At 37.5% G+C, this 24,307-nt stretch overlaps 1 protein-coding gene across 1 annotated transcript in view; it reads right to left on the bottom strand.

Moving 5' to 3' along the window:
* Positions 1-24,307, bottom strand: part of LOC108250024 (anoctamin-1) — a 58,114-nt gene that overhangs the window by 12,932 nt on the left and 20,875 nt on the right. The window contains exons 10-18 of the mRNA XM_017439700.3: positions 23,880-23,945; positions 19,615-19,683; positions 19,290-19,491; positions 18,090-18,201; positions 14,783-14,840; positions 13,851-13,951; positions 13,313-13,455; positions 4,943-5,095; positions 4,689-4,741 (exon numbers count right to left, since the gene is read on the bottom strand). Of these exons, the coding sequence (XP_017295189.3) occupies positions 4,689-4,741; positions 4,943-5,095; positions 13,313-13,455; positions 13,851-13,951; positions 14,783-14,840; positions 18,090-18,201; positions 19,290-19,491; positions 19,615-19,683; positions 23,880-23,945 (957 nt within the window). The remainder of the gene's footprint in view (positions 1-4,688; positions 4,742-4,942; positions 5,096-13,312; positions 13,456-13,850; positions 13,952-14,782; positions 14,841-18,089; positions 18,202-19,289; positions 19,492-19,614; positions 19,684-23,879; positions 23,946-24,307) is intronic.

The raw sequence follows: 24,307 nt of genomic DNA, 5'->3' as shown, positions 1-24,307 counted from the left end.
GGGGGGGGGGGAATAAGAGCAGCAGAATAGATTCAGAATGTGACCCTCTGAATGTGTGGAGAAGCTGTCAAGGCAGTCTCTGGTGAGGGGATGATTAATATTGTTTATGTGTATGTTAAAATCCCTTAGCAGTATTAAATTTGATAATAGAGTGGAGAAATTAGTAAGAAAACAATAAAGTCATTAAAAAAAGTTACTGTTTGGTTTAGGGAGGCAATAAACAGTTGCAACAATGCTAGGGATGGGTCCAGAAAATTAACAAACTGTTTTAAAGGGGAAACAGATATTGGCAGGGTTTTCCACTTCTCATTGTAAATTATTGCAAGGCTTTCACCACAGCAAAAATGATGTGGTTAACAAATGTAAATAAACCCAGGAGAAGTTGACTCTTTAAAAGGAGAAAAGCCTCTGGGTTGTTGCCAAGTTTTGAGTAACCACAAAATGTCCAGCTTACGGTCAGTGAGGAGATCTTGAATGAGATGTTCGTTGCTCATTGAACGAGTGGGTGTTAAGTAGATTGAAGTGAACAGTCATGCTACTGCAGTTGCCAGTAGGGTTAGTTGATCTGGGTAGGCCGGATAACACAGAGTGGTCAACAGACTGGCTGGAGTGTCATGGAGGGTGCTGAGAAGACCAGATCAATTTGACTGGTTTGAAGTTGTCTCAGTGAAAGCCCCAGTGAAAACCTGAATGAATGTATCTCTGGCAAGGCAGAAAAACGATGTCCAGATGTAGGGTCACTGTTAGCCGTAGCCCAGGCAGGTGAGGACAAAGTCAGAGGAGCTCAGCAGCTATATACTAGAAAAGTCTTGTCACAGGTTGAAAAACTGGCAGCAGAAGGGAACAGTGAAAGACATACCAGGTATAAACCTATCCAGCCTGTATTGTGGATATAGCTTCAGTGATCTGGTAAATACTTGAGATGAAGGGTTGGAGTCAGAGCGGGACAAGTAGGTAGGTAGGTAGGTACATTTATTTATATAGCACTTTTCAGCACGAGGCAACTCAAAGTAGGCTAGAGTTTATCCACACTCAACACGTAGAGTCAAGATTACATTCGTTGGAGATTTGCTAGTGTAGATTCTCAGTCATCCATGGCATAGTAAACCCAAAAAGGTTCGGTCTAGTTGTTTTTGCATTTTACCTTTTTTGGAACAATCATTGGTGGATTATGAAACGTTACGAATAAAACTTTCAGATGAGAACAAATGCACAGTCTGTCAAGCCATAAACCAATAGAACAATAAAAGATTCCATGAAAGCAGCAGTGGCAAGATCACTAGATGACTAGGAAGAAACAGTGGAAGTAGTGAGGAAAACTGCTGGATAGGTATTTGGTATCTCCTCTGAACAGAGGAAAGGAAACCTGGTGGTGGAATGAGAAACCACAGGAAAGTAAAAGCAGAAGGTTAGCAAAGCAAATTTGGGATAGTCAGAGATATGGTAGGCAGGAGTATTAGGAAGCTAGGTGTTCATCAAAAGAGGGAGGTATCAAAGTTTATAGTGAGTGGCATGTGAAGCTGGCCATTAAGAAAGGATGAGAGGACTTGTACTGATTGGCTAGGAAAAGAGATTGAGCTGGACAGGATGTGCAGCAGGTTAGAAGAGTTACAGATAGAGATAGTAATGTATAAACAAGTAAAGAGAGCATTTTGAGGAGGTAGAAGGAACATTTTGAGGAGCTGATGAATGATGTAAATGAGAGGAAGACGTATGGGGGAAATGTAGTGAATCAGGAAGTGGATCAAAAAGAACCGATCCTCTGCACTTCAGAAAAGAAGTGATTATGATTAAGATTGGTCAGGTGGTTGGACTAGATAGCCTACCTGTGGCGGTATGAAAATGTTTGGAAAGAAGGATGTGAACTTTTTAACCAAATTGTTTAACACAATCCTAAATAGTCAGAAGATGCCTGAGGAACAGAGAAGTGTACTGGTAAGCCAGTACCTCACTGGGCTGCAATTGTTAGAGAATAGTTGGTGACTAAAAATTGCAACAAAACAGGTAAATGTTTAGTTGCAGGCTAACTGAATTCTGCTTGTTTGTGACCAAGTGACCAGTACGTCTTGCGGCTGTGTTTTTCACAGCTAGTTTTTGAAACTTACAACCTAATTTCAAGGCTATGCACATTATATATGCCCAACTCCACTTATATCGTACCCACCTTTTTAAGCACGCCCACGTTTATAATTTATTCTTCTGGAGTACATATCTGAAATGAGGATAGTCAGATTTTGAAAAACAATGATTAATTTATTATTTGGTTTTAGATTTAGACATGTTTTCTGTCAGTGGAGAGCTCACTTGCTGGTGTGAAATTGCAGCTTAGCACTGTTGAACTGGGTTGGAAAGGCCTGCAAGAAAATTAAGACGGGTTCGAGAATTCCACAGCAACCTTATGACTATTTTAAGAGAATGTTTGCTGCACAAAATTTTAGAATATGTTCAAAATTCAATTCAGGTAGCCGCTGCATGAGGAAATTGAGAACCCCCAGAAAGGTTTCAAGACATTTTGGAGAGTCCAGTGCAAATGTCGTTTGCCAACCTGAGCATCTTAGCTCAGGTTCAAAAAGTGGAAGCTCAGATCCATCTTAGCATCACCTGTGCTTTTTTTCCACCTGCATAATATTGCTAGAGTTAGAAACATCTTGTCCCAAAATGATGTGGATAAACAAGTTCATGCATGTATTGTATCTTGACTGGACTGTTGTAATTCTTTATTATCTCGGTGTCCAAAAACTCTTTAAAAAGTCTTCAGTTGATCCAAAATACTGCTGCCAGAGTTCTGATGACAGTTAGAAGGAGAGATCGTTTTTCTCCAGTATTAGCTTCCCTTCTTTGACTCCCTGTCAAAATCTGAAAATAATTAAAATTTTACTTCTAACATACAAAGCTCTCAACAACCAAGGTCCAGCTTAGTTTAAAGATCTTATTGTTCCATCATTTCCTAACAGAGCATTTTGCTCTCAGACAGGTTCCAAGAGTCTCTAAAAGTAGAATGGGAGGCAGAGCTTTCAGTTATCAGGCTCCTTTCATGTGGAACCAACTTTCAGTTTCTGTCCATGAGGCTGACACCCTGTCTACTTTTAAGACTAGAATTAAGACCTTCCTTTTTGATAAATCCTATAGTTAGGGTTGGTTTGGGTTTCCTGAGCTATCCCTTAATTATGCCGCTAAAGACTTAGACTGCTGGAGGACAAATTGACCACATTTAATTCCTCTGCTGTTGCCTTTACTTTTTCCACTCTCCATGTTTGTATTTGTTATTATTTTTATTATTAACCTGTGCTTTCTTTGTTTTTTGCCTGATAGAAACTACACAGTCTGTGTTTGTCTGTGTCTCTTTCCTGTCCTCTAAAACCCTAGCTGGTCAAGGCAGATGCTGCCCATTCTAAGACTGATTATAGGTTTCTTCCTGTTAAAAGGGAGTTTTTACCACTGTTGACAATATGCTTCTCAGGATTGCAACAAAGTAACGTTTCAACGCAATATGCTGGTTTGTATAGATGAAATAACTTTTACTAATTGGCATTTTATATTGGATGTCAGTGTTTTTGTACAGTACCCTGAGACCTTTGTTGTAATTTGGTGCTATATAAATAAACTGAATTGAATTGAAGGAAGATGTGCAGAGCTGTAATAACTACAGGGGGATAAAGTTCATGAACTATACCATGTAGATATGGAAAAGAGTTGGAGAGGTGATTAGTGAGCAGCAATTTGGTTTCATGGTGCATCGTGAGAAAGAACAAATTTCATGTTTGTTTGGAGAGTGTTGATATAAAAGTATGGAGAAGATCAGGAGTTGCACTGTTTTCATTGATCTAAACTAAGCAAATACCAGGGTACTGAGAGAGGAACTGTACAAGGAAGTGAGGTGTGGTAGAGAAGGATGTGACGATAGTGCAGGACATGTAGAGTACAAGGCCAGCCTAACAGTGGTGAGATGTGCAGTAGGAGTGATACATTGGTTTAAGGTGGGGTAGGATGCCATCAGGGATCAACTCTGAGCCCATTCTTGTTTGTAGTGGTGAAGACCAGGTTTACAGATGAGGTCAGGCAGGAGTCCCCATGGACTATAATGTTTGAAGATGAGGTGATCTGTAGTGAGAGTATGGAGCAAGTGGAAGAAAGCCTGGAGAGGTGGACGTATGTTCTGGAGAGAAGAGGAATGAAAGTCAGTAGAAGCAAGACTAAATCTGTGTGTGAATGAGAAGGAGACAGGTGGAACAATGAAGCTGGTAGGAGTAGAGGTACTGAAGGTGGAAGAATTTAGGTATCAAAGGTCAACCATCCAAAGCAACAGGCAGAACACAAGAGAGGTGAAGAAGGGAGTGCAGGCAGGGTGGAATGGTGTCAGGGAGGATTTGTGACAAAAGGAGAGATGCAAGAGTAAAAGGGGAGGTTTACAAGATGGTAGTGAGACCAGATATGATGTTTGGTTTGGAGATGGTGACTCTAACAAAAAGACAGAAGAAGGAGCTGGAAGTGGCAGACCAAAATGGACAGGATTAGAAATGAGTCCATGAAAGGGACAGCTCAAGTTGGAAGACAAAGTTAGTGAGGCAAGGTTTGAAAGAGGAGGATGCTGAAATTGAGGCAGATAGTCAGCAAAAGACACAGATATGGCATGTTATTATCCACTTAAATAACAATATGTGTGAATTATTTTGTGCATATTTACTTACATTGATGATGATCGCCACTTTTGCAACAGCTCTAAGTATGTCGTACCATATACCTAAAGATTTAAAAATAAAGATTAGTTATGGCATACTTTACTTAAATTTCTCTTGTCACATCATTCAGTCTCACAGTACTAACTGTAAAAAATATTTTATATACAAGTTATTATTAGGAAAAAAAAAGATGTAAAGCAGACAACACCATAATCAGTAACAATCACAGAACAAGCTTATGTATGTAAAAAAAAAAACCCCACCTATGTCTTTGGCTCTTGCTGCCACAGGTCTTCGCAGCTCTGTCACAAATTTCTTAGCATCAAGTCGTATTTCAATTATGTTGTTGAGCAAAGCAAAGAGGGGAGCCAGTGGGAAGGATGCCACAAACAATGTTACGAAACCAAACTGGATAACTAGAAAAAAAGAGAAATATATATCAATTCTATTCAAAAGAGAATAGACTTGGATATGCTGCAAGGGGCTCGTTTGATGCTTTCCATACAAAAAAGGTTGATCCTTGATTAAGTTTTTAATCTTGTTCCCTTGAGAAAATGAGTTTGACCCCCATGATTTAGAAGGTCATGTACAGCTTAAGCACCTTTCTAAGGTCTGAGGAGACTCATAAGAAAATAAAGCTGCAAGCAGCAATGAATGGCCCTCGCACCTTGATGAAACTTCGGCCTATGTTGCAATACTGGGCAATAAGTGCAGCCACCTCACAAAAAAACACCTAAATTTCTTTTTTTTGCTGTCAACATTTTTATTGAGTGATCAAACATGGTCATTGAAACATCAACAATACAAATTTGTCCTCATTTTCCTTATGTGAACATAAAACATAAGAAAGACAATACAAAAACCAAACAGAGTTACATAAATGAACAAGAACATTCCCATGACCCACCCACCTCCCTTTCCGTAGGACATATCTTATCACACCGAGGTTCAAATTGAATCCATTTCAAATAGTTATCAATATATTGCTGAAGGGGTTGCCAAGTTTTATTGAATCGCTTTAATTTGTTTGCTAAAAACAACCAAATTCTTTCCAAATGAGAGAGCCTTACCAGTTCTTCCAGCCACAACTTAACAGATGGAACCTCTGCCTTTTTCTAAAACATCCACACTAGTTTTTTTGCTGTGATAAAAGCATAAGATAATAATTGTTGTTGGCATTTATTAAATTGAGAGAGCTGAGCCGAAACTCTGAGTACAATCAGCAGTGGGTCCAGCCTCAGCTCTGTATGGAACATATCTGACAAAGTTTTGAATATGCCGGACCAAAATGGGGTTAATTTTGTACACAAAAAGTAAGAATGGAGAAGTGTGGCTTCTTCAATATGAAAATTTTACACAACTTTGCCTTACAGTAATGAAGCCTGTGTATGATTTTAAATTGAATAAGACAGTGTCTAGAATTAGCAGAGCACTTGTGTATATTCTCTAAAGTGGCTTTCCAGAGTTCATTACTTATCTCCATTCCCAATTCCTGCTCCCAGCCTGTTCTAAGGCCCTGCATGGACGACGAGGATCTGGATTGTAACACATTGTAAATCTGGGAGATTAGATGTCCTTCCCCACCACCCAACTTAAAGAGTTTGTCAAATTCATTAGGTATTATATTCTCTAAAGTGTGCATATGTTTTTTGACATATGCCCTGACCTGTAGGTATCTAAAATGATTGTGTTTATGGAGACCAAATTTGACCTGAAGTTGAGAGAAAGAGGCAAAATTACCACCCACCAACAGGTCACCAATAGTCCTGATCCCTAAATCTTTCCATTGTGTATAACCTGAATCTAAAGTGGAAGGGACAAATGAGGGATTTTCTGCTATTGGTAATAAGGTAGACATAGACTCAACACCAAATTGGGATTTTATCTGTTTCCAAATACGTATAGTACTATGAATGATGCAGTTATTGTTGTATGCCGTGGTATCTATACTTGTTGGTGACGAGATAAGAGCACCAATTTTATGAGGGCTGCAGTCTTCCATTTCCATTGCAACCCACTTGGGTTGTGTAAAATTATGATCTAGCCATATTGTCATAATGCGAAGAGCCCAAGAGTAATAGTAAAATGAAATATTTGGGAGGGCCAGACCGCCCTCCAATTTTGCCTTTCAGAGGTGAGTTTTGTTAATTTGGTGCGTTTTATAGTCCCATAGAAATGGAATAATTATAGAATCAAGTTTCTTAAAAAAATTCTTAGGTAAAAAGAGGGGAATATTTTGAATCAGATAAAGATCTGAGGGAGAAAAACCATTTTCATTGCATTTATTCTTCCCACCAGGGAAATGGGGAGAGATCTCCAAAACTGAAAGTTATTTTGTAGTTTTACCATAAGGGGGGAGAAATTAGCTTCATAAAGTGAGTTAAAATCCCTAGTAATCTCTATGCCAAGGTAGGTGAACCTATTACTAGCAATTTTAAAGGGCATATTTTCCAAGATTGAAGAGTCTTTGAGCTTAATTGTCATCAGTTCACTCTTAGACCAGTTGATCCTATAACCTGAAAACCTGCCAAACTGAGAGATTGTGTCTAGGACAGTTGGGATAGTACATTGAAGATTGGTTATGAACAATAGGATATCATCCGCATAAGGAAATTTTATTTATAGACCCTTTAGTAATATATCCCTGTATAAGGGGGTTGGCACAAATTGATTGTGCAAGTGGTTCTAGGACTAACGCAAAAAGTAAAGGTGACAACGAGCAGCCCTGGGTGGTGTAATTGGAATGCAGGAGATAGTGTCTTATTCGTGACAATTCTAGCACAAGGTTTATGATAAAGGATTTTTAACCATTTTTCGAAAAGTTCACCAAGACCATATCTTTTCAGGGTCGCAAAAAGGTAAGGCCATTCTATTTGGTCAAAGGCCTTTTCCACGTTGAGGGAAAGTATAGCCAAATCAGAAGTTTCCTCCCTCTGAGAGTAGATCACATTATAAAGATGTCGCAAATTAAAGAAAGAATATCTGTTTGGTATAAACTGATCGGGATGAATTAATTTATCAACTAATAAACTCAACCTATTTGCCAGAATTTTGGCTAGTATCTTTTGGTCATAGGTCAACAGTGATATTGGTCTGTAATTACCCACTTCCTCAGGATCCTTATCTTTTTTTGGTATTAGTATTATAGTGGCCTCTCTCATCGTAGGCGGTAAGATGTTATCTGTGTTTGCTTGGGTGTACATTTTTAACAAATACGGTGACAAAAGGTCACCAAATTCTTTATAGAATTCCCCGTGAGTATTCGTCAGGACCAGCCGTTTTCCCACTTTTTAGTGCTTTAATAGCAGTCTGAATATCTATGCATGAGAGATTTGCATTAAGAGAGCTCCTGTCTTCTTGAGTTAAAATTGGGAGATTACAATTATCTAAAAAATTCTGTATAATTAAGTCATCCTTTACAGCATTGGAAGAGTACAATGATTCATAAAACTGTTTAAATCTATGATTAATGTCTTTGTGCGAGGTTAAAATTTCCCCATTTTCTGATTTAATTTTGTTTATTGTACGGTCACTTTCAATTTACCTCAATTGTCTTGCCAGTAATTTATTAGGTTTTTCCCCAAATTCAAAATATTTCTGTCGTGTGAAAATAAAAGCTCTAGGAATGTGATCTGACAATAATTGGTTATATTTATATCTTAATGAAATATTTTTTTTATGCGTTTCTGTACATGGGAGTATAGCGTTATCCTTGTCCAGACGCCTAATTTGTTGCTCTAAATCTATTAATTCTGCTCGATTCCTTTTCTTCCTTGCTATAATATAAGATATAATGCCTCCCCTCAAATAGGCTTTCATAGTTTCCAACAGTACTGAAGGAGGCGTTCCTGGAAGATCATTCATTTCAAAGAAAAAAGTAATCTGCTCTCTGATAAACTTACAGAATTCTGGTTCTTTCAACAGTTGTGGGTCTAATTTCCATGTTCTTTCAGTTTGGTTTAAATTATCTAAATATAAATCTAGAGAAAGGGGTGCGTGGTCTGAAATTGCTATATTGTGATATTTTACTTCACTCGTATAGGGCAATAATTTTGCATCCATCATTAAATAATCAATTCGTGTGTACACATTGTGAACATTTGAGTGAAACAAATAGGCTCTCCCCTGTGGGTTAAAAATTCTCCAGCTATCGAACAAATTAGAATTATTTAGATATTCCTTAAGGAAAATACTAGCATTAGAGGCAGGTGCTCTACGGGTTGATGAATGGTCCAAGTATGGATCTAATACAAGATTTAGGTCCCCTCCAATGATTAGATTAGTCTTTGAAATGTCAGGTATTTGGGCTAAAACATGTTTGTAAAAAAGAGGAGAGTCTATGTTGGGGCCATATATATTAACCAGAGTTATAGGAACAGAATACAATTCTCCAACTAATATTAAATATCTGCTTTCCCTGTCGGATATGGTTGATTTATGGGTAAAAGTTGTACCTTTCTTGAATAATATTGCCACGTCTCTAGCTCTCACTGCACAAGTAGAATGATAAGCTTGCCCTGTCCACCTGCCTCTCAGTTTTATATGCTCATTCTTATTAAGGTGGGTTTCCTGAAGGAAACTAAATTTGCAGGAGCTCTAGGGAAACGCTGCCTACTCCTCCATCGCTCACTAGCACCCCCCCTAAATTTCTTTGAGGTGTTTTTTCAACTGTAAGAGCTGGACAGGGAAAAATTGTCTTTAAATGGGGACTATAACTCAAAATGATAGATATATACAAGTAAAACATCAATAAAGATCACCAAGGCAAGGTGGAACCATGGACAATACAACAACAATGTTGTTGGTGGGGAAGTGGAGAAGAAGAGAAGAAGACCAGGTTTTAAAGCAGAGGATGATTATGGGAAGTGGGCACAGGTGAGTGATAATGATTGCTAACAAGAGGAGATGGGCATGGCAGAATAGACAAGTGCAGACAGATGAGGAGTGAATGATGAAAGAACACAGAAGGAAAACACCAAACAAAGACAAAACATTAAAACAATAACTCAAAAATGCAAAAGATATCACAAAGAAAAACAACAACAACCCATATCCTGACAGTTTTGTGTGAATTACAACAATTTTGTAATTTTTCTGAAAAGTCAAAGTTTGAGGTGCAGCTGCGCCCTCATGCTGTGATGAAAACTTGAGCTCTTGATAACTTTAAATGCTTCAAGTCTAACAGCCCAAGTTTAAAGCCCATGCTCCAAAATTTCTAAAAAGAGGGTTTTTTTTCAAACATAAGGGCTAAAAAACAGCCAAATTGGCACCAAAATGATAGCTTCAAACCAAAATGGCTGACTCCCTGTTTAGTTTAGAACAGGGGTCGGCAACAAGCCCTGGTGGCTCCCTGGAGCTTTTTCAAAAATGTTTGAAAATGGAAAAAGATGGGGGTGGGAAATATATTTTTTGTTTTAATATGGTTTCTACAGGAGGACAAACATTTTCCAATGCTGTAAAAATGTGTAGAATAAATATTAAAGCTGTGTCCGAATTCAGGGTCTGCATCCTTCGAAGGACGGATTTGTCGGGCGATTATGTCATAGCGTAGCGACAAGGCCTGTTTGAATTTGAGGTCTCCTTCAAATTCTTCCTTCTTTTCCCCAGATTTGAATGATGGGTCCAGTGTATCCTTCACGGCTCACCATATCCCATAATTCATTGCGGGTCCAAACTGGGCTTTCAAGCAAATCGGCAATGACGGTGAAGAGCGGCAAATTATTTTGCTATATTACACTTTAAGTGACACAACATGATTTTTTAAGTTTGTAGGCGAGAATGTGGCTTTGAAAGTCTCAAATATCTGCTCGGTTCATCAATACATCCCCTAATTGCAATATTGTTCTGACATTTTCGGACATGTCTCCTCCCGCTGCATAAGCAGCCAGCTCCCCTCGCCAGCTGTCAGCTAGCCAAGCGCTCCAGGTTCGGTATACCGGGAGAGAACCCCTGACTTCCAGCACATTGTTATAAAAACTCCCGCTAGCTTTCCCCAATGAGTGGAAGATAAACACCGATATTACGTAATATCTAGTTGTAAAATCTTTGGTTTACTAAAGTATTTCATTTATTCCTGAGCAAATCAGTTTGATTGATTAAAGTTAAGCCTTCAAACACAATAGGTTTATTTAACTGTAATGGCTTATCTGAGATCTGGAGAGTATTATATTTGAAAATGAATCATTTAAAATTTTTAAATTAATAAATCATGAATGCTCATTATGTATACACTTAGTCATTTTGATAATAGGCTAATATAGACACTTAAACCCTGTGTTGCCTTCATTATAAGCCTTATATAAGGCTTTTAATTTTTTTGCGGCTCCAGACAGATTTATTTTTTGTTTTTTTGGTCCAAAATGGCTCTTTCAACATTTTGGGTTGCCGACCCCTGGTTTAGGACATTAGAGCAAGAGACTCTTTTGTAGTTCTTGGTGAAAATAAGTGTACCAAATTTCATACTTGTACATGAAAATAAAGGATTAGCAAAGGGTTGCTTGAAATTTTCTAGTAGGTGCTGTTTATCTATGTTGTCATACACACATAATTTGTGTAAGTACATATGTTCAGTTTTGAACAAAGATAATTCTACAGCATTTTGTTGGAGACTGGCTGAAATATGTGGAAACTACACCAACATTGGTGGAATATTAAAATCTGTGATACCATCATGACCAGTAATAAGTCAGTTTTTAACACCATGTAACATCCACATTGTCTGTTATCTGACACAGTTTAAAATTGATTTGAAAATCAGGTCAGAGAATGACATATTAGAAAAACTTGTAATTTCTGTTCTCAGTGGGTGACATTAAAGTAATAGAGGAATATTAACATCTAGATGTGTCGAGGACCAGACTAAGATCATGCATTTGGACTGATGTTCTGTGTTGAAGTTAAAATGTTGAAGTTAAAATAATTTTGGCTTAAATTTCTGTATACAGTGATCCCTCACTATATCGCGGTTCACCTTTCACAGTCTTGCTGCTTCGCAGATTTTTTTGTGCATTCTTTTTTTTTCAAACAGTGCATTGTGTTCTGCGTCCTGATTGGCTAAACAGTCTCCGAGCTTCTTCTCTACCTGTATGCCAATAACGTTACAGTATTTAAATATAAGTAATACAGCTTGGCAAATTTAAGTTTGCACATTTTCTTCAAAACCCATAATGTCGACAAAACGTTCTGCACCAACAAAGACACTTACAGATGTGCCCAAAAAAATAATATTTTTGCCCAGAAGAAAAAAGAGCAACAACAACTACCTATAACTATGTTCTTCTCTCGAAAAAACACACTCGCACCACAGGCTTCGGAAGAAAAAGACACCACAGAGCAGAGTCAGACCACAGCGTCACAGTCAGAAGCACAGCGAAATCCAGTACGTGAGTCACAATTTGTCCAAATGTACTTCGTATTGATTTAAAATGATTATTATTTTACTAAGTTTTTTTTTTTAAGAAAGCGTTCTATTTGTTAAAAAAAATGTTGGGCCTGAAAACAGGTTTTGTTCTTTGGTTTCAAATTATGCTGTATAATAATTGTAAAGAAAATAAAAGTTCCTACTTCACGGATTTCGACTATCACAGGTTCTTTTCGGAACGCAACCCCCGCGAAAAATGAGGGATCACTGTAATGACAAAAAGTCAATGTTTGAGATCTAGCCATGCTCACACCCTACAATGAAAACTCAAGATTTTGATAACTTTTAATCTGACATGTCTAGAAGTATATTGACCAAGCTTAAAGCTGTAGAAGTTACAATAATATTATGACGATCAAACTTTGCTCCGCCTCCAAGACTACACCCTTTTGTGAAAAGTCACAGTTTTTACTACCAAAAATGTCAACTTGTTATCTGGTATCTGACACAATTTTAAGTTATCTTCAAGTGGGTCAAGAAATGATGTCCATGAGTAACATATGTGACTTACTGTTCTCAGTGGGTGAGGCTAAGTCAAAGTCATCATATTACCATGCAGACACGTTGAGCACCAGACAGTGATCAAATTTGCATTTTTGTAAATATGTTTTTGTTAGAAATGTGTAAATGTGTCTGTTAGAGCAATTTTGTGTTTCATGGTGAGGAGTCAAAGTTTGATGTCAAGCCACATCCACACTCAACCTTTTGATCAATTTTAATCCCCTGTGATTTAATAGTATACTAAAGCCAGCTTTTGAAGCCAATACTTTAAAAGATCTACAAAGAGTTTGTTCAAATGTGACATGTAAAACCCCAATATGGCATCTTGATCCAAAATGGCCAACTTCCTGTTGAATTTAGGTCAAACCTCCAAGATATTTTTGTGCATCTAGGTGAGTTTTACATGTGTACCAAATTTCACACTTCTAAGTGAAACTGGAATGTTGTTCTGCCAAAACAGGTGGTACTACGTGGAGGATGGCTTACAGTTGCTGTTAAGTGGTTGAACTACTAACACAGTAACAAACACATAGTTGTTAGAAGCTGACAAACAGAAAATCATCCTTCAAAAAACAACAGTGAGCCAAACAAAACAAAACTAAACAGTGAAATCTTGACATTAAGGATACAATCTGTAAACAACAATTTCCTCACAATTCAGATATGCTAAGGATGTACGCGTGTGTGCAAATATTTATTGTGTGATACTGACTCATTTCCATGTATTCAGGCGTTAATCCAGCGAATGGTTCCAAGAAGTGATCAGTTTCGTATCTCTGCAACTTCTTCGTTTTCTCTTCTCCATGAAAAGCTCCTTGTTTTGAACGAATGAATCGAATCAGCTTCTTAAGTTTTCTGAGGAACATGCACAAACAAACATACACACACACACACAAAACACAGACATTAACAGATCTTGAGCTGCTAGAGATGGATTTGTAATGCAGCTTGGCTTCATTGTGTTTTGTTCAGCATTAGGTTAATAACACTGTTACCTTTTAAGCTTAAATTTAACTTACATATAATGTTGTCTTTTATCCTGCAGTAATACACCTTGCTGCAGAATTGACACTTTTTTATGGTACATGGAGCAACATATAATTAAAAAATTTATGCTAAATTACAACAATGCAAAAGATGGATTTAGTTTAAAAACCTTGTGGCTAAGAAACAGTAATGTAAGAAAGATACCGTCATAATGACAAACTTGTGTAATAATGAACAAATAATTTCAAGTGGCCTATACTTACGGTACTCCAATCTCAAAAAGGTTGTTCTGTATAAGTTGCTTTCCCAGCATAGTGATACTTAGTTGGATACACAGCTCCATTAGACAGCCTCCATGGGTACACTGTAAAGCAGTCTCACAGATAAGAAAAGCCAAAGGTCGTATCTCACTGTGCTGGGACTGCTGGAGACTAGTTGGTGAACATTTGTGAGGAGGTCTACAGAATGTCTTGTAATTTTTACAGGGGTACTATATCGTCTCACTTGAGACGACTGCCTCAAATATCCAGGTCTAAAAACCAGACAGATCTTTACTTCTAAAGTGTTTTCTAATAGATGTAATCATAAACGTGGGGGCAGATACATGTACAAAGCGGGCTGGGGCGACTTTGCAAACTGTAGACACAAAAATAGGGTATGATTTTTAAAAAATGTGGCTCATAGTTTACATCAGTGGAAGCAGTCTAATAAAAATTTACCTATTGCAGTTTTCTCACAGTTTAAATTTTCCATCAAGTCTCCATCATTCGCTGCCCAGTGAGATACTAGCAAGCAAAATGATAAAAGTATTATAGGTTTTAAAGATTAGAAAGTAAAATACACAAAAATAAAACACAAGCAGCAATAAAACAGGCTTTGCGGCATGATCTTCAAATAAAGTTTCCTGTTTAAATACAGTCATACTTAAACTTTCTCACCCAAGTTTGTATGACCAGATTTAACTCATGTAGCTTAAAGGTTCTAAGTTGAAGTATCTTAATCTGCTTTTTTAATGGATGTTTCTGTGATTAATTGTGATTATATCAGCACACACTGCCATAAGGTACTATCCCTCAAAATCTTCCGCCCCACTTTTGCCACCTCATGAACAATTTTTTCAATCTGCCCCTGCCTAAACTTTACTGTGCAGGTTCTGAGGGGTTTTGTTTGCAGATGCATAAAAAGTAAAGCTTACCTCTTCCATTCTGTAAGACTCAAACACATACAAGTACCGCCCTGGTCTCCCTACAAGCCTAGAAGGAAAGGAAAATAGGCACATATTATTAGTCAAACAAAATACCTCTAATTTATTTAACCTTCAGTTTAGCTCTATTGTATTCTACAACCCAAATTCCAATAAAGTTGGGACGATGTGTAAAACAGGAATACAAACAGAATAAGAAAATTTGCAAATCCTTTTCAACCTATATTCAATTGATTACACTACAAAGACAAGATATTTAATGTTCAAATGGATTAACTTCAATGTTTTTTTTTTTCAAATATTCACTCATTTTGACTTTGATGCCTGCAACACATTTCGAAAAAGCTGGGACAGACGCATGTCTACCACTGTGTTACATCACCTTTCCTTTTTACACTCAATCAGCATTTGGGAACTGAGGACTCTAATTGTTGAAGCTTTGTAAGTGGAATTCTTCCCCATTCTAGCTTGATGCACAACTTCCGCTGCTCAACAGTTCGGGGTCTCTGTTGTTGTATTTTGTGCTTCATAATGCATCATATATGTGCATAGATCTATTTGTGCTACCTCCTTTAACAGGTAGGATATTCTGATGAAGGAAGTGATTTTTGTGGTTTTAGAAAGGTTTTTGTCGTGGCTATAAATTGTTCCAATGCTATGCTAAGCATAACTCCTAAGCTTCCACTTCAGTATCCAATGATATTTAACATTAACACGAACCGCTATAGTTTTCGGTTTGTAAACATGACGGTAGCAGTTTTTGACGGGTAGCACCGACCGTTAGACATAGCTGTTTAGCCGTGCTACGGTAGGAAAATCTGATGAGGAAGCACAGATCGTCAGAACACCGGCCGTAGGCAAGAACGCACACTGACCGGCGTCATGACGTCATTGATTTAGTTAAAAAAACGTTGTTTAACTTTCAGTTCTTCCCTCAACTACTCTTGAAAAACATTTTTGCTGTCTGCCACCTGCTTAACTCCCGAAATGTTCCACCACATTGCTAATGCTACTCCTCAAATTGTTTTTTTTTCTTCTTGATTTTTATTGGTGGTTGGTAAACAACTGAAGGAATCAATACCGCAACCAACTGGTAAAGATTGTCTGCTAAACTTTTCTCCTTCTTGCATTTAGCAGCAACTCGAGCACATTGCTGCCCCCTATATGTCAAGAGGACAAATAACATCTTTTCTGTTCAAATTGCCAACCCGCCTCAGTGGCGTGTGTGTTGATCAAATTCACCCGCCACTTCAAATATTTACCCGCATTTGGCCGGTGGCGGGTGCTAATTTCCACCCCTGGTACCAACACTCATTTACTACAAAGCCACACTGTTGTAACAAGTGCAGAATGTGGCTTGGCATTGTCTTGCTGAAATAAGAAGGGACATCCCTGAAAAAGATGTTGCTTGGATGGCAGCATATATGTTGCTCCAAACCCTGTATGTACCTGTCAGCATTAATGGTGCCTTCACAGATGTTCAAGTTACCCATGCCATGGGCACTAATACACCCCCATACCATCGGAGATGCTGGCTTCCGAACTTTGCGCTGATAACAATTCAGACAGTCCTTTTCCTGATGTCCATGGTTTCTGAAAACAATTTCAAATGTGGACTCGTCAGACCACAGGACACTTTTCCACTTTGAGTCAGTCCATCTCAGATGAGCTTGGGGCCCAGAGAAGCCGGCAGCGTACAGAATGATGTTGGTTTTTAATACAGTGCTGCCCGAGGGATCAAATGTCACGGGCATTCAGTGTTGTTTTTTAGCCTGTTTGCTTATTTGCAGTAAATTGTCCAGATTCTCTGAATCTTTTGATGATATTATGGACTGTAGATGATGAGATCCCTAAAATCCTGGCAATTGTACATTGAGAAGCATTATTCTTAAACTGTTGGACTATTTGCACATGCAGTTGTTCACAAAGTGGTGAACCTTACCCCATCCTTGCTTGTGAACGACTGAGCCTTTTACGGATGCTCCCTTTATACCTAATCATGACACTCACCTGTTTCCAATGAACCTGTTCACCTGTGGAATGATCCGAACTGGTGTTTTTTGAGCATTCCTCAACTGTCCCAGTCTTCTGTCCCAGCTTTTTTGAAACATGTTGTTGGCATCAAATTCAAAATGAGTGAATATTTGCACAAAAACAATAAAGTTTATTCATTTGAACAATAAATGTCTCATCTTTGTAGTGTATTCAGTTGAATTTAGACTGAAAATGATTTACAAATCATTGTATTTGTGTTTTTCTTCATGTTTTACACAATGTCTCAACTTCATTGGACATGGGGTTGTCCAATGAAGTACAATTTTACTCATACAGTGTGAATTCAGATAACATGGGCCACATTTTGGTTGGTGATTTAGAAAACATTTAGATTAGATCTGTATTGAATCCAATTAATACTTTTGCAAATGTCTCCTCTGTAATTAGAGAACAAAAACGTTGGATAAATATAAATATTTTGGAATTATAAAAGTGAGAATATCAAAAAGCATCCCCCTGAGCAATGACATAGTGTTCAGTTAAAACAGGCATAAAAACAATAATTACACTGAAATCCTTATAATTTTAGCTGGCTTAAATGGTTTCAGGTATTTTTCTTAGGCCATCAAACTTAAAATCAGAGTAAACCAGTTTATGTTATACTTCTTTATTAAAATACTTCAAATTTTTATCTCATATTGTGGGTGTATTCCTGATCAATAATGTCTGTGTGTGTGTGTTTGTGTGTTTGTGGACTATAGGAGGTCTTGCTTGTCAAACATTCAAACATTTTTTACCATGTAGAATAAAATGAAAATGAGAGCATCATTCAAAGTTTAAATGTGTCACAAAAAGTTGGACTTTACATGTCTGAACTGGCATTTTGATATATTTTATAGTTTTTACACACTCAGACTTTAAGTTTGATGATTTTTACAGATTTTTCCACAGAATGTTCAACTAATAGTTTGATAATGTCACACTAACTTCTTCTTATGCCCACAATTCATTTGCTCTATAATACAAATTATTAATCAAAGCAGACATTTCTGTTTTCTTCCACCCAGTGTGTCTCATTGCTCTAGGAAGAGTTACCCCTGAAGGTGAGGGAAGAGTGATAATTTCATGGTTTTTACTTGAAGTAACGCTGTGTCCTGTCCAGCCATGACCCAACCAAACAGATCCATTTCCTATCCATTACATGCAATCCAAATACTTCAGATCCAGATCAATTACAACTTGATCCAATACAGTCAGGTTGGGAATCAAATCCAAACACATAAAACTGACACATAAGACTAACCTTCCTCTGAAGAAAGCAATGTAGATGATTGGGGTAAAAGCATTAACAAACTTGAGAACGAAGGTCTTAAAGATGAGTCGTTCTTCAAAACTTTTCTCAGTCTTTGGCACCTCTAAAAGTAAACAGAAAAACATTTTTAAATTATTACTATGTTTTGTATTTAAGTTATTATAAAAAAGGATTTAATAATTTCAGAAAAAGTAAAACAGAGAAACAGGCAGCAGCTGTAAATAACCTGTTAACCTGCTACACAAAATATTTTTGCAATTTAGAACAATTTCCTAAATTTTTATTTCACTTTGAAATCACAATTCAGAAAGCCACTGTATTTATGCAGTAAATATGTATATTAGGGTTAGAACACATACGTCATGGTGCGGGTTTGGTATAACAGAAAGCAGAGGGTAAATTCTACTATTTTTGTTTTTTACTTGTTTTAGCAGTCAACAACCATTCCAGAAGTAGAAACAGAAGAAAACACACCTGCAAGTGGAGAGACTTTAAAGTAGCAGGTCATTTTTTTGTGCATACGCTGTTTTCATGATTTAGGCATACACCACGTTTGTCGAGAGGTGGTGTGAGCGTGGCGAACCCAATCCGCAGACTCATAGTAAGTAACAAAAAAGGTTTATTCTTTAAACAAACAAAAACTGAAAACAAAAGCCGTCGTGGCAGCAAAACTAACTATAACAAAAATCCCTAAAAGAAATGGCAAGACAAGGCAAGGAAGAACCGTGGACAAAACAAACAACCAACATCTAACCAGCAACAATGAATCGGCAGGGAGGTGGAGAGGAAGACCAAGTTTTAAACACTGGGGACAATCAGGTGAAGTGGGCACAGGTGAGTAATGAAGATTGACAACAGGTGGAGATNGGAAAAACTAAACTGAAACAATAACATAAACCGAAACAAGACAATAATCAAAACAACAAACTGAAAATACCAAACTATGACAGAGACAGACAGAACATGAGAACAAAACCAAAAGTCTAAAATAAAAGTCAAAAGGAAAAAACAAAACTGAAGAAAGCAGGAAAAACAAGAACCCAAAACTAAACTAAGAACAAACCCAAAAATACTAGAAATCATGACAACGTTTCAGTATAAAATCCACACAAGTCTTTGTACATGAAGCCCCAGTCGTCTGCTATTAATTTCTTTAAAAAATTATCATCTGTTAACTTTTGTTTCTCTTACCTAGAACAGTAAGCCATCGTGCCACAGCTCCATACACTTCATCCAGAATGAGGATGACCACAAGGTTGATGATGGCTGCAGTGGTCTTTACTGTCAGTTGTACGTGGTTTCTAGAGATTTGACTAGAACTCATATGAAGAGCAGCTTTGGTGGAGATTCGATATAAGATAACACCAAACACAATGGCAAACGTTACGCCAATCTGACAGTGAAGAATTATAGAAAAAAAACATGAAAACTATAAGTAATATTGAAATTTCAAAGCCTTCCACAAAGCTTAAATATTGTGCATTATGTAGTAGCTATAAAATCCAATATTACTTACCATTAACAGCATCATAACAACGTTTGTCATGTAGGCAGGAAGGCGATCTCCACATGTGAGCTTTTCAATCTAAAAAATAAAAATGTTATTGCTACATGCATGTCTAACAAAATGGATGCTCATGTACTTACAATAAACTGTTAATATAAATGCCGAAAATCCCCAAGCATGCAAGCATACATATGTGTTAATTTTATCCGACAAGCTGTTCACAGGGGGGAAACAAACTACATTCACCTTTTTTGAACAGTTTTATTATGAGTATTAAAAAGACCACAGCAAGAAAAAAAGATTTTTTTCAGAATACTTTAAATTTTTTTTATATATTTACAGAACCAAAGTAATCACTATACATAGTTAAAAATCAAAGAATAAACACCAAACACTATTTACAGATCAAACATCAACATGTCCTTTTTTTAACTTTTAAAATTCAAACTCCACTCCACTAAGTTGTGCTGCCAGTCGATGAAGCATTAGAAGAGCACTTGAGCCCATTCTGTCTATAATGATTATTCTTGTTTTCCCATATAGCCAATTTAGCATTTCCTGATATAAAATTTAACAATGACTTTACAGCTCTTTTTTTACACAGTAGCATAAACCAAAAATAAAAAGTACACCAAACCTAAAGAAACAATTTAAAGACTATTTACTCAGGAACACTGACTGAACAGGTGTTGTATTGTTTCTTCTTGTGAACAAAATGGACCATCACTTCCCATGTCAGGACTGAAGTGTACTAGATACCCAATCGTAGCTATGGCCTCATACACAATCTTCCACTGGAAGTCACCTGCCTTGGCTTTGTACAGGGACTGCCAACAGCCCCTTGGGGAAGAGTTGATGTTTTAGGCCCACTTCATACTATGCCAATTTTGAGTGAAACTATAGCTTTTCTGCTGCTTTTTCAGCTGTAATAATTAGTTTTTCTTCGTTTTTTAACACGTAGCATCAACCCAGCCTCATCCTTGGTTCAAACAAACGTCTGTGTATTCACCATTTTGGATGTAAATGTTTACATGCTTGAGAATGCATGTGCGTCTTGTTGAGTCTGGCATCAAAGTTGGCAGATATAGAATAATTACCCTTTTTAAAAGTTAGTTATATGGTCTTTTCTTTTCATATGTTTACTAATCACAACATAACTACTAATCTTACAACCTCCCCACTCCACCACAATAAACACTGAAAAAACACTGTTTCCAGAGATCATTCTTGTGTAAACATGGCCTTAGAGACAAAAACTCATGCTAACAAAATGTAGAGCCATCTTCCCCAAAGTCTTCAATGGAAAACAACTTTGGAGCCTTCAAAGTCAATAACTTGTCTTGCTCATCCTGTCACTTTGCAACAGCAGGAGAAAGTCAGGGAAGGAAACACATACACATGTTCATTATCCCACTGGTCAGATAGAGTACAGTTCTTGACAAATGTTCTGAGTGATCCTGGCAGGGAAGCACAAATCTCCAACAGTCTGTTAGAGCAGTGATTCTCAGCTGGCAGGTTGTATATCCATTGTCACTCAAATGTCTGATGGAAAGTTTAAAAACATAAACACCAGCCTTCTAAAAGACTGAACATGCTTGTTATTGTTACGTCCTTAACCCAATTTTGCCAAAGCACTAGAGTTCTCAATCCAGCTCTGCACTGGGAATGAAAGAGTGGACACTGGAGACTGTAAACGTGGTGGAAGGTACCTGCAGGTACTCACTGTTCAATGAGACACCACTTAAAATTAATTCAGCCATGAAATGCTCTTCTTTAAGGCAAACAACAATGCCTTTTCATTCTGGACGTATATACTAGATTTGCATGACCAACAAGCTTTCCCACAGCCAAAAGATCCATGTCTCAATGACAGGGGCGGTGTCCCTGCAGACACCATCCCTGTGAACAAAAAGAGCTCTGAGCACACCTAAAACAATAAATCTCAAACCTTATAGTAAGTGCAAAAAAAGAAAGAATAATTCAAAACAGTTAGAGGATTATAGAAAGGTTTTGACACTTTCAAATTGACCACATGCAGCAGCACCACCAAACTCCCAGTACGCAGAAAGAAAGAAAGAAAGAAAGAAAGAAAGAAAGAAAGAAAGAAAGAAAGAAAGAAAGAAAGAAAGAAAGAAAGAACAAACATACAGTTTGAAGAAACGGGTTATGGCATTAGAGCGTTAGCTTCCTGGCATTATGTCATACTTTCACACTCCTCAAATTTGTTTTCAAAACATAAGCACCCCTAAAATACCGTTAAGGATTAAAAGAAAGTACACCCTCTTTCATTTCTAAGGTATTTTGCATTAGGGAATAATAAAAAATAATCTGATATAATCTTTATCAGATTCTAAAATTATTTAAACCTAACCTCAAGAGTACAAAGGCAACACAACAATATCCACTCATTATTCATAAAATAAAAACAGTCAAAATGGAAAAACAGTGTGAAAAAACTGCATCCATCCTTGCTGCTTCCATAAGATTTCAGAGGTTCAGTATCAGTCAGGAGCTGCTGATCAAATCTATTCAATAACTGATCATCATCAGTTTTGTCAGTTTACTGCTCTGAGGCAGCCCCTTCACTATGCAAAGGGGCTGCTTATAGGGCTGAGTTTTCTTGCAGCTTCTCAGACTGAAGAACTCTTTTGCATAAAAGACTAAACATTTTCAACTAAGAAGAACCCATCTAGAGGACCTGACTCAACCTTGTTAGATTCTGCATAGTGATAAATTATTCACAAAGGGAAACGTCTAAATCAGTTGCCAATCTCCCCAGAAGTGGACATCCCAGCAAATTCATAGGTCAGACTGTCCAATGCTCAGAGAAATGAGCTCCATCTAGAACTCTAAAGGTCTCAGTGAGCCACCTCTTCTGTGCAGGACTCAGCTGTCCACCTACACCTCAAGGATAAGGGACACTCCTTTGAGGACCAAAATGTTCTTATTTTGGACCAAGAAGACAGATGGTTCGAGAGGGGGGTAAAAGAAGGCATTTATGTCAAAAAGGAGAAACCAACATTAAACAGAGGAGGAGGTCTCAGATTTCAGCTTTCAAAAACATATAATGGAGCTTTAGGCCTGATCCCACACTTGCACTCATGTGACAAGAGTGGCCCATCAGTGAGTCAGACAAACAAGGACCCTAACAAGCCTCTATTGTTAGGAGGGTGAGAACAATTTGCAAGCAATCCAGTTTACATCACATCTCAGCTTTAAAAAGCTCAACTCCACACTCTCTATTTCTGAATTGAGAAAGCTCCTCGGATGAGAAGCGAAACGTCTTCAACTACAGAATAGAAGTCCAGTTGTTTTTGTTTTTTAACCTTTTTTTGAATTTACCATGGCCTGGATGACTGAGAATCTAAATCAGCAAACCTCCTTGGTGGAGATAATAAACAAGTTTGGCTTATTTGCAACGGTTGAAGAAGAAAGTCTCTTCTTTCTAAAATAAAACATGGCAGCACAACTTAAGCTTTAAAGTTTAACCTGACTTCTGGGACAAAACAAGACCAAAGTTCAGATGTTTATTCATAATGCACCACAGCACAATTAGAGAAAACCAAACACAGCCTATCAGCCCAAACACCTCATATCAACTGTCAGCATAGTGGTGAAAGTCTGATGGTTTGGGCTCCTTACAGTCATTAAATGGACCATGAACTCTTCGGTTGACCAAAGGATTCTGGAGTCAAATTTGAGACCATCTGTCCTACAGCTGATATTTTGGACCAAACTGGGTCATGATGCAACAGAACAATGATCCCAAACACAGCAGCTAATCTACAACAGAACAACGTAAAAAGAAATGATTCAAGGTGCTACAACAGTCCAGTCAAAGTCCAGACCTGAATGAAGCTGACTGAAATTCTGTGATGGGACCTTCATATAGCTGAGCAGAAACCCATGTCTACAAATTGCAATGAACTGAACCAACATTGGAAAAAAGAGTGGGCCAAAAGTCTTTCACAACCATGTGAGAGACTGAGAAAGTCCCACAAAAAACACTACTGAGAGTTATTTCTGCTAAAGGAGGTTCTAAAAGCTGCTGGATCAGGGGGGTTGTTTATGTTTAATAAATAATGACATGGTGGAATTTGTTGTGTATTTTGTTCACCTAAGTTTTGATTTAAATAATTTTAGAACCTGGTAAAGATCAGATTTGTTTTATTATGCTGTGATATGTAAGTCCTAGAACTGCAAGAGGGGCACTGTCTTTTAGGCAAACAGTTACAAAAGCATACCGACTTACATTACAACATATGTTTAATTACCTTGTGAGGTGATTTTTGTTCCATTTTCTGCATTACTCTGAATTCATATTCAGCCCTGGGATGATCCTGCAATGGTGCCAAAAAAAATTAATATAAAAAAACAGCAATATTGTCATGACCTTGGGTTTTGTGTTTGTGGTTTAAGGCATTGTTGGCACACAGTAACCTCTGTTTGGCAGTTGAAGAACTGCAACATTGATCAACACACAGAGGGTCAATTTGCTGTTTTTTTACTTTACAAGTTGCAGAGCAATAAAGTAGAACTGTTAGGCATTGTATTAAACACAGCAGTGGTGAATGTTAGCAGGTAAAAAAAATAAAGGTCCATTGCCTAAAGTTTAGAGGCAGCTATAATCAAGATATAAATGTGCTTAGCTTATAGCTGAGTTCTTTCTTTCTGAAAATGGACATGTATTTACAGTTAAGTG

The sequence above is a fragment of the Kryptolebias marmoratus genome, linkage group LG11 (genome assembly GCF_001649575.2).
Source record: "Kryptolebias marmoratus isolate JLee-2015 linkage group LG11, ASM164957v2, whole genome shotgun sequence".
Classification (NCBI taxonomy): Eukaryota; Metazoa; Chordata; class Actinopteri; order Cyprinodontiformes; family Rivulidae; genus Kryptolebias; species Kryptolebias marmoratus.
Note: the sequence above shows the minus strand (reverse complement) of the source record. Positions and strands in the feature narration are given on the sequence as shown.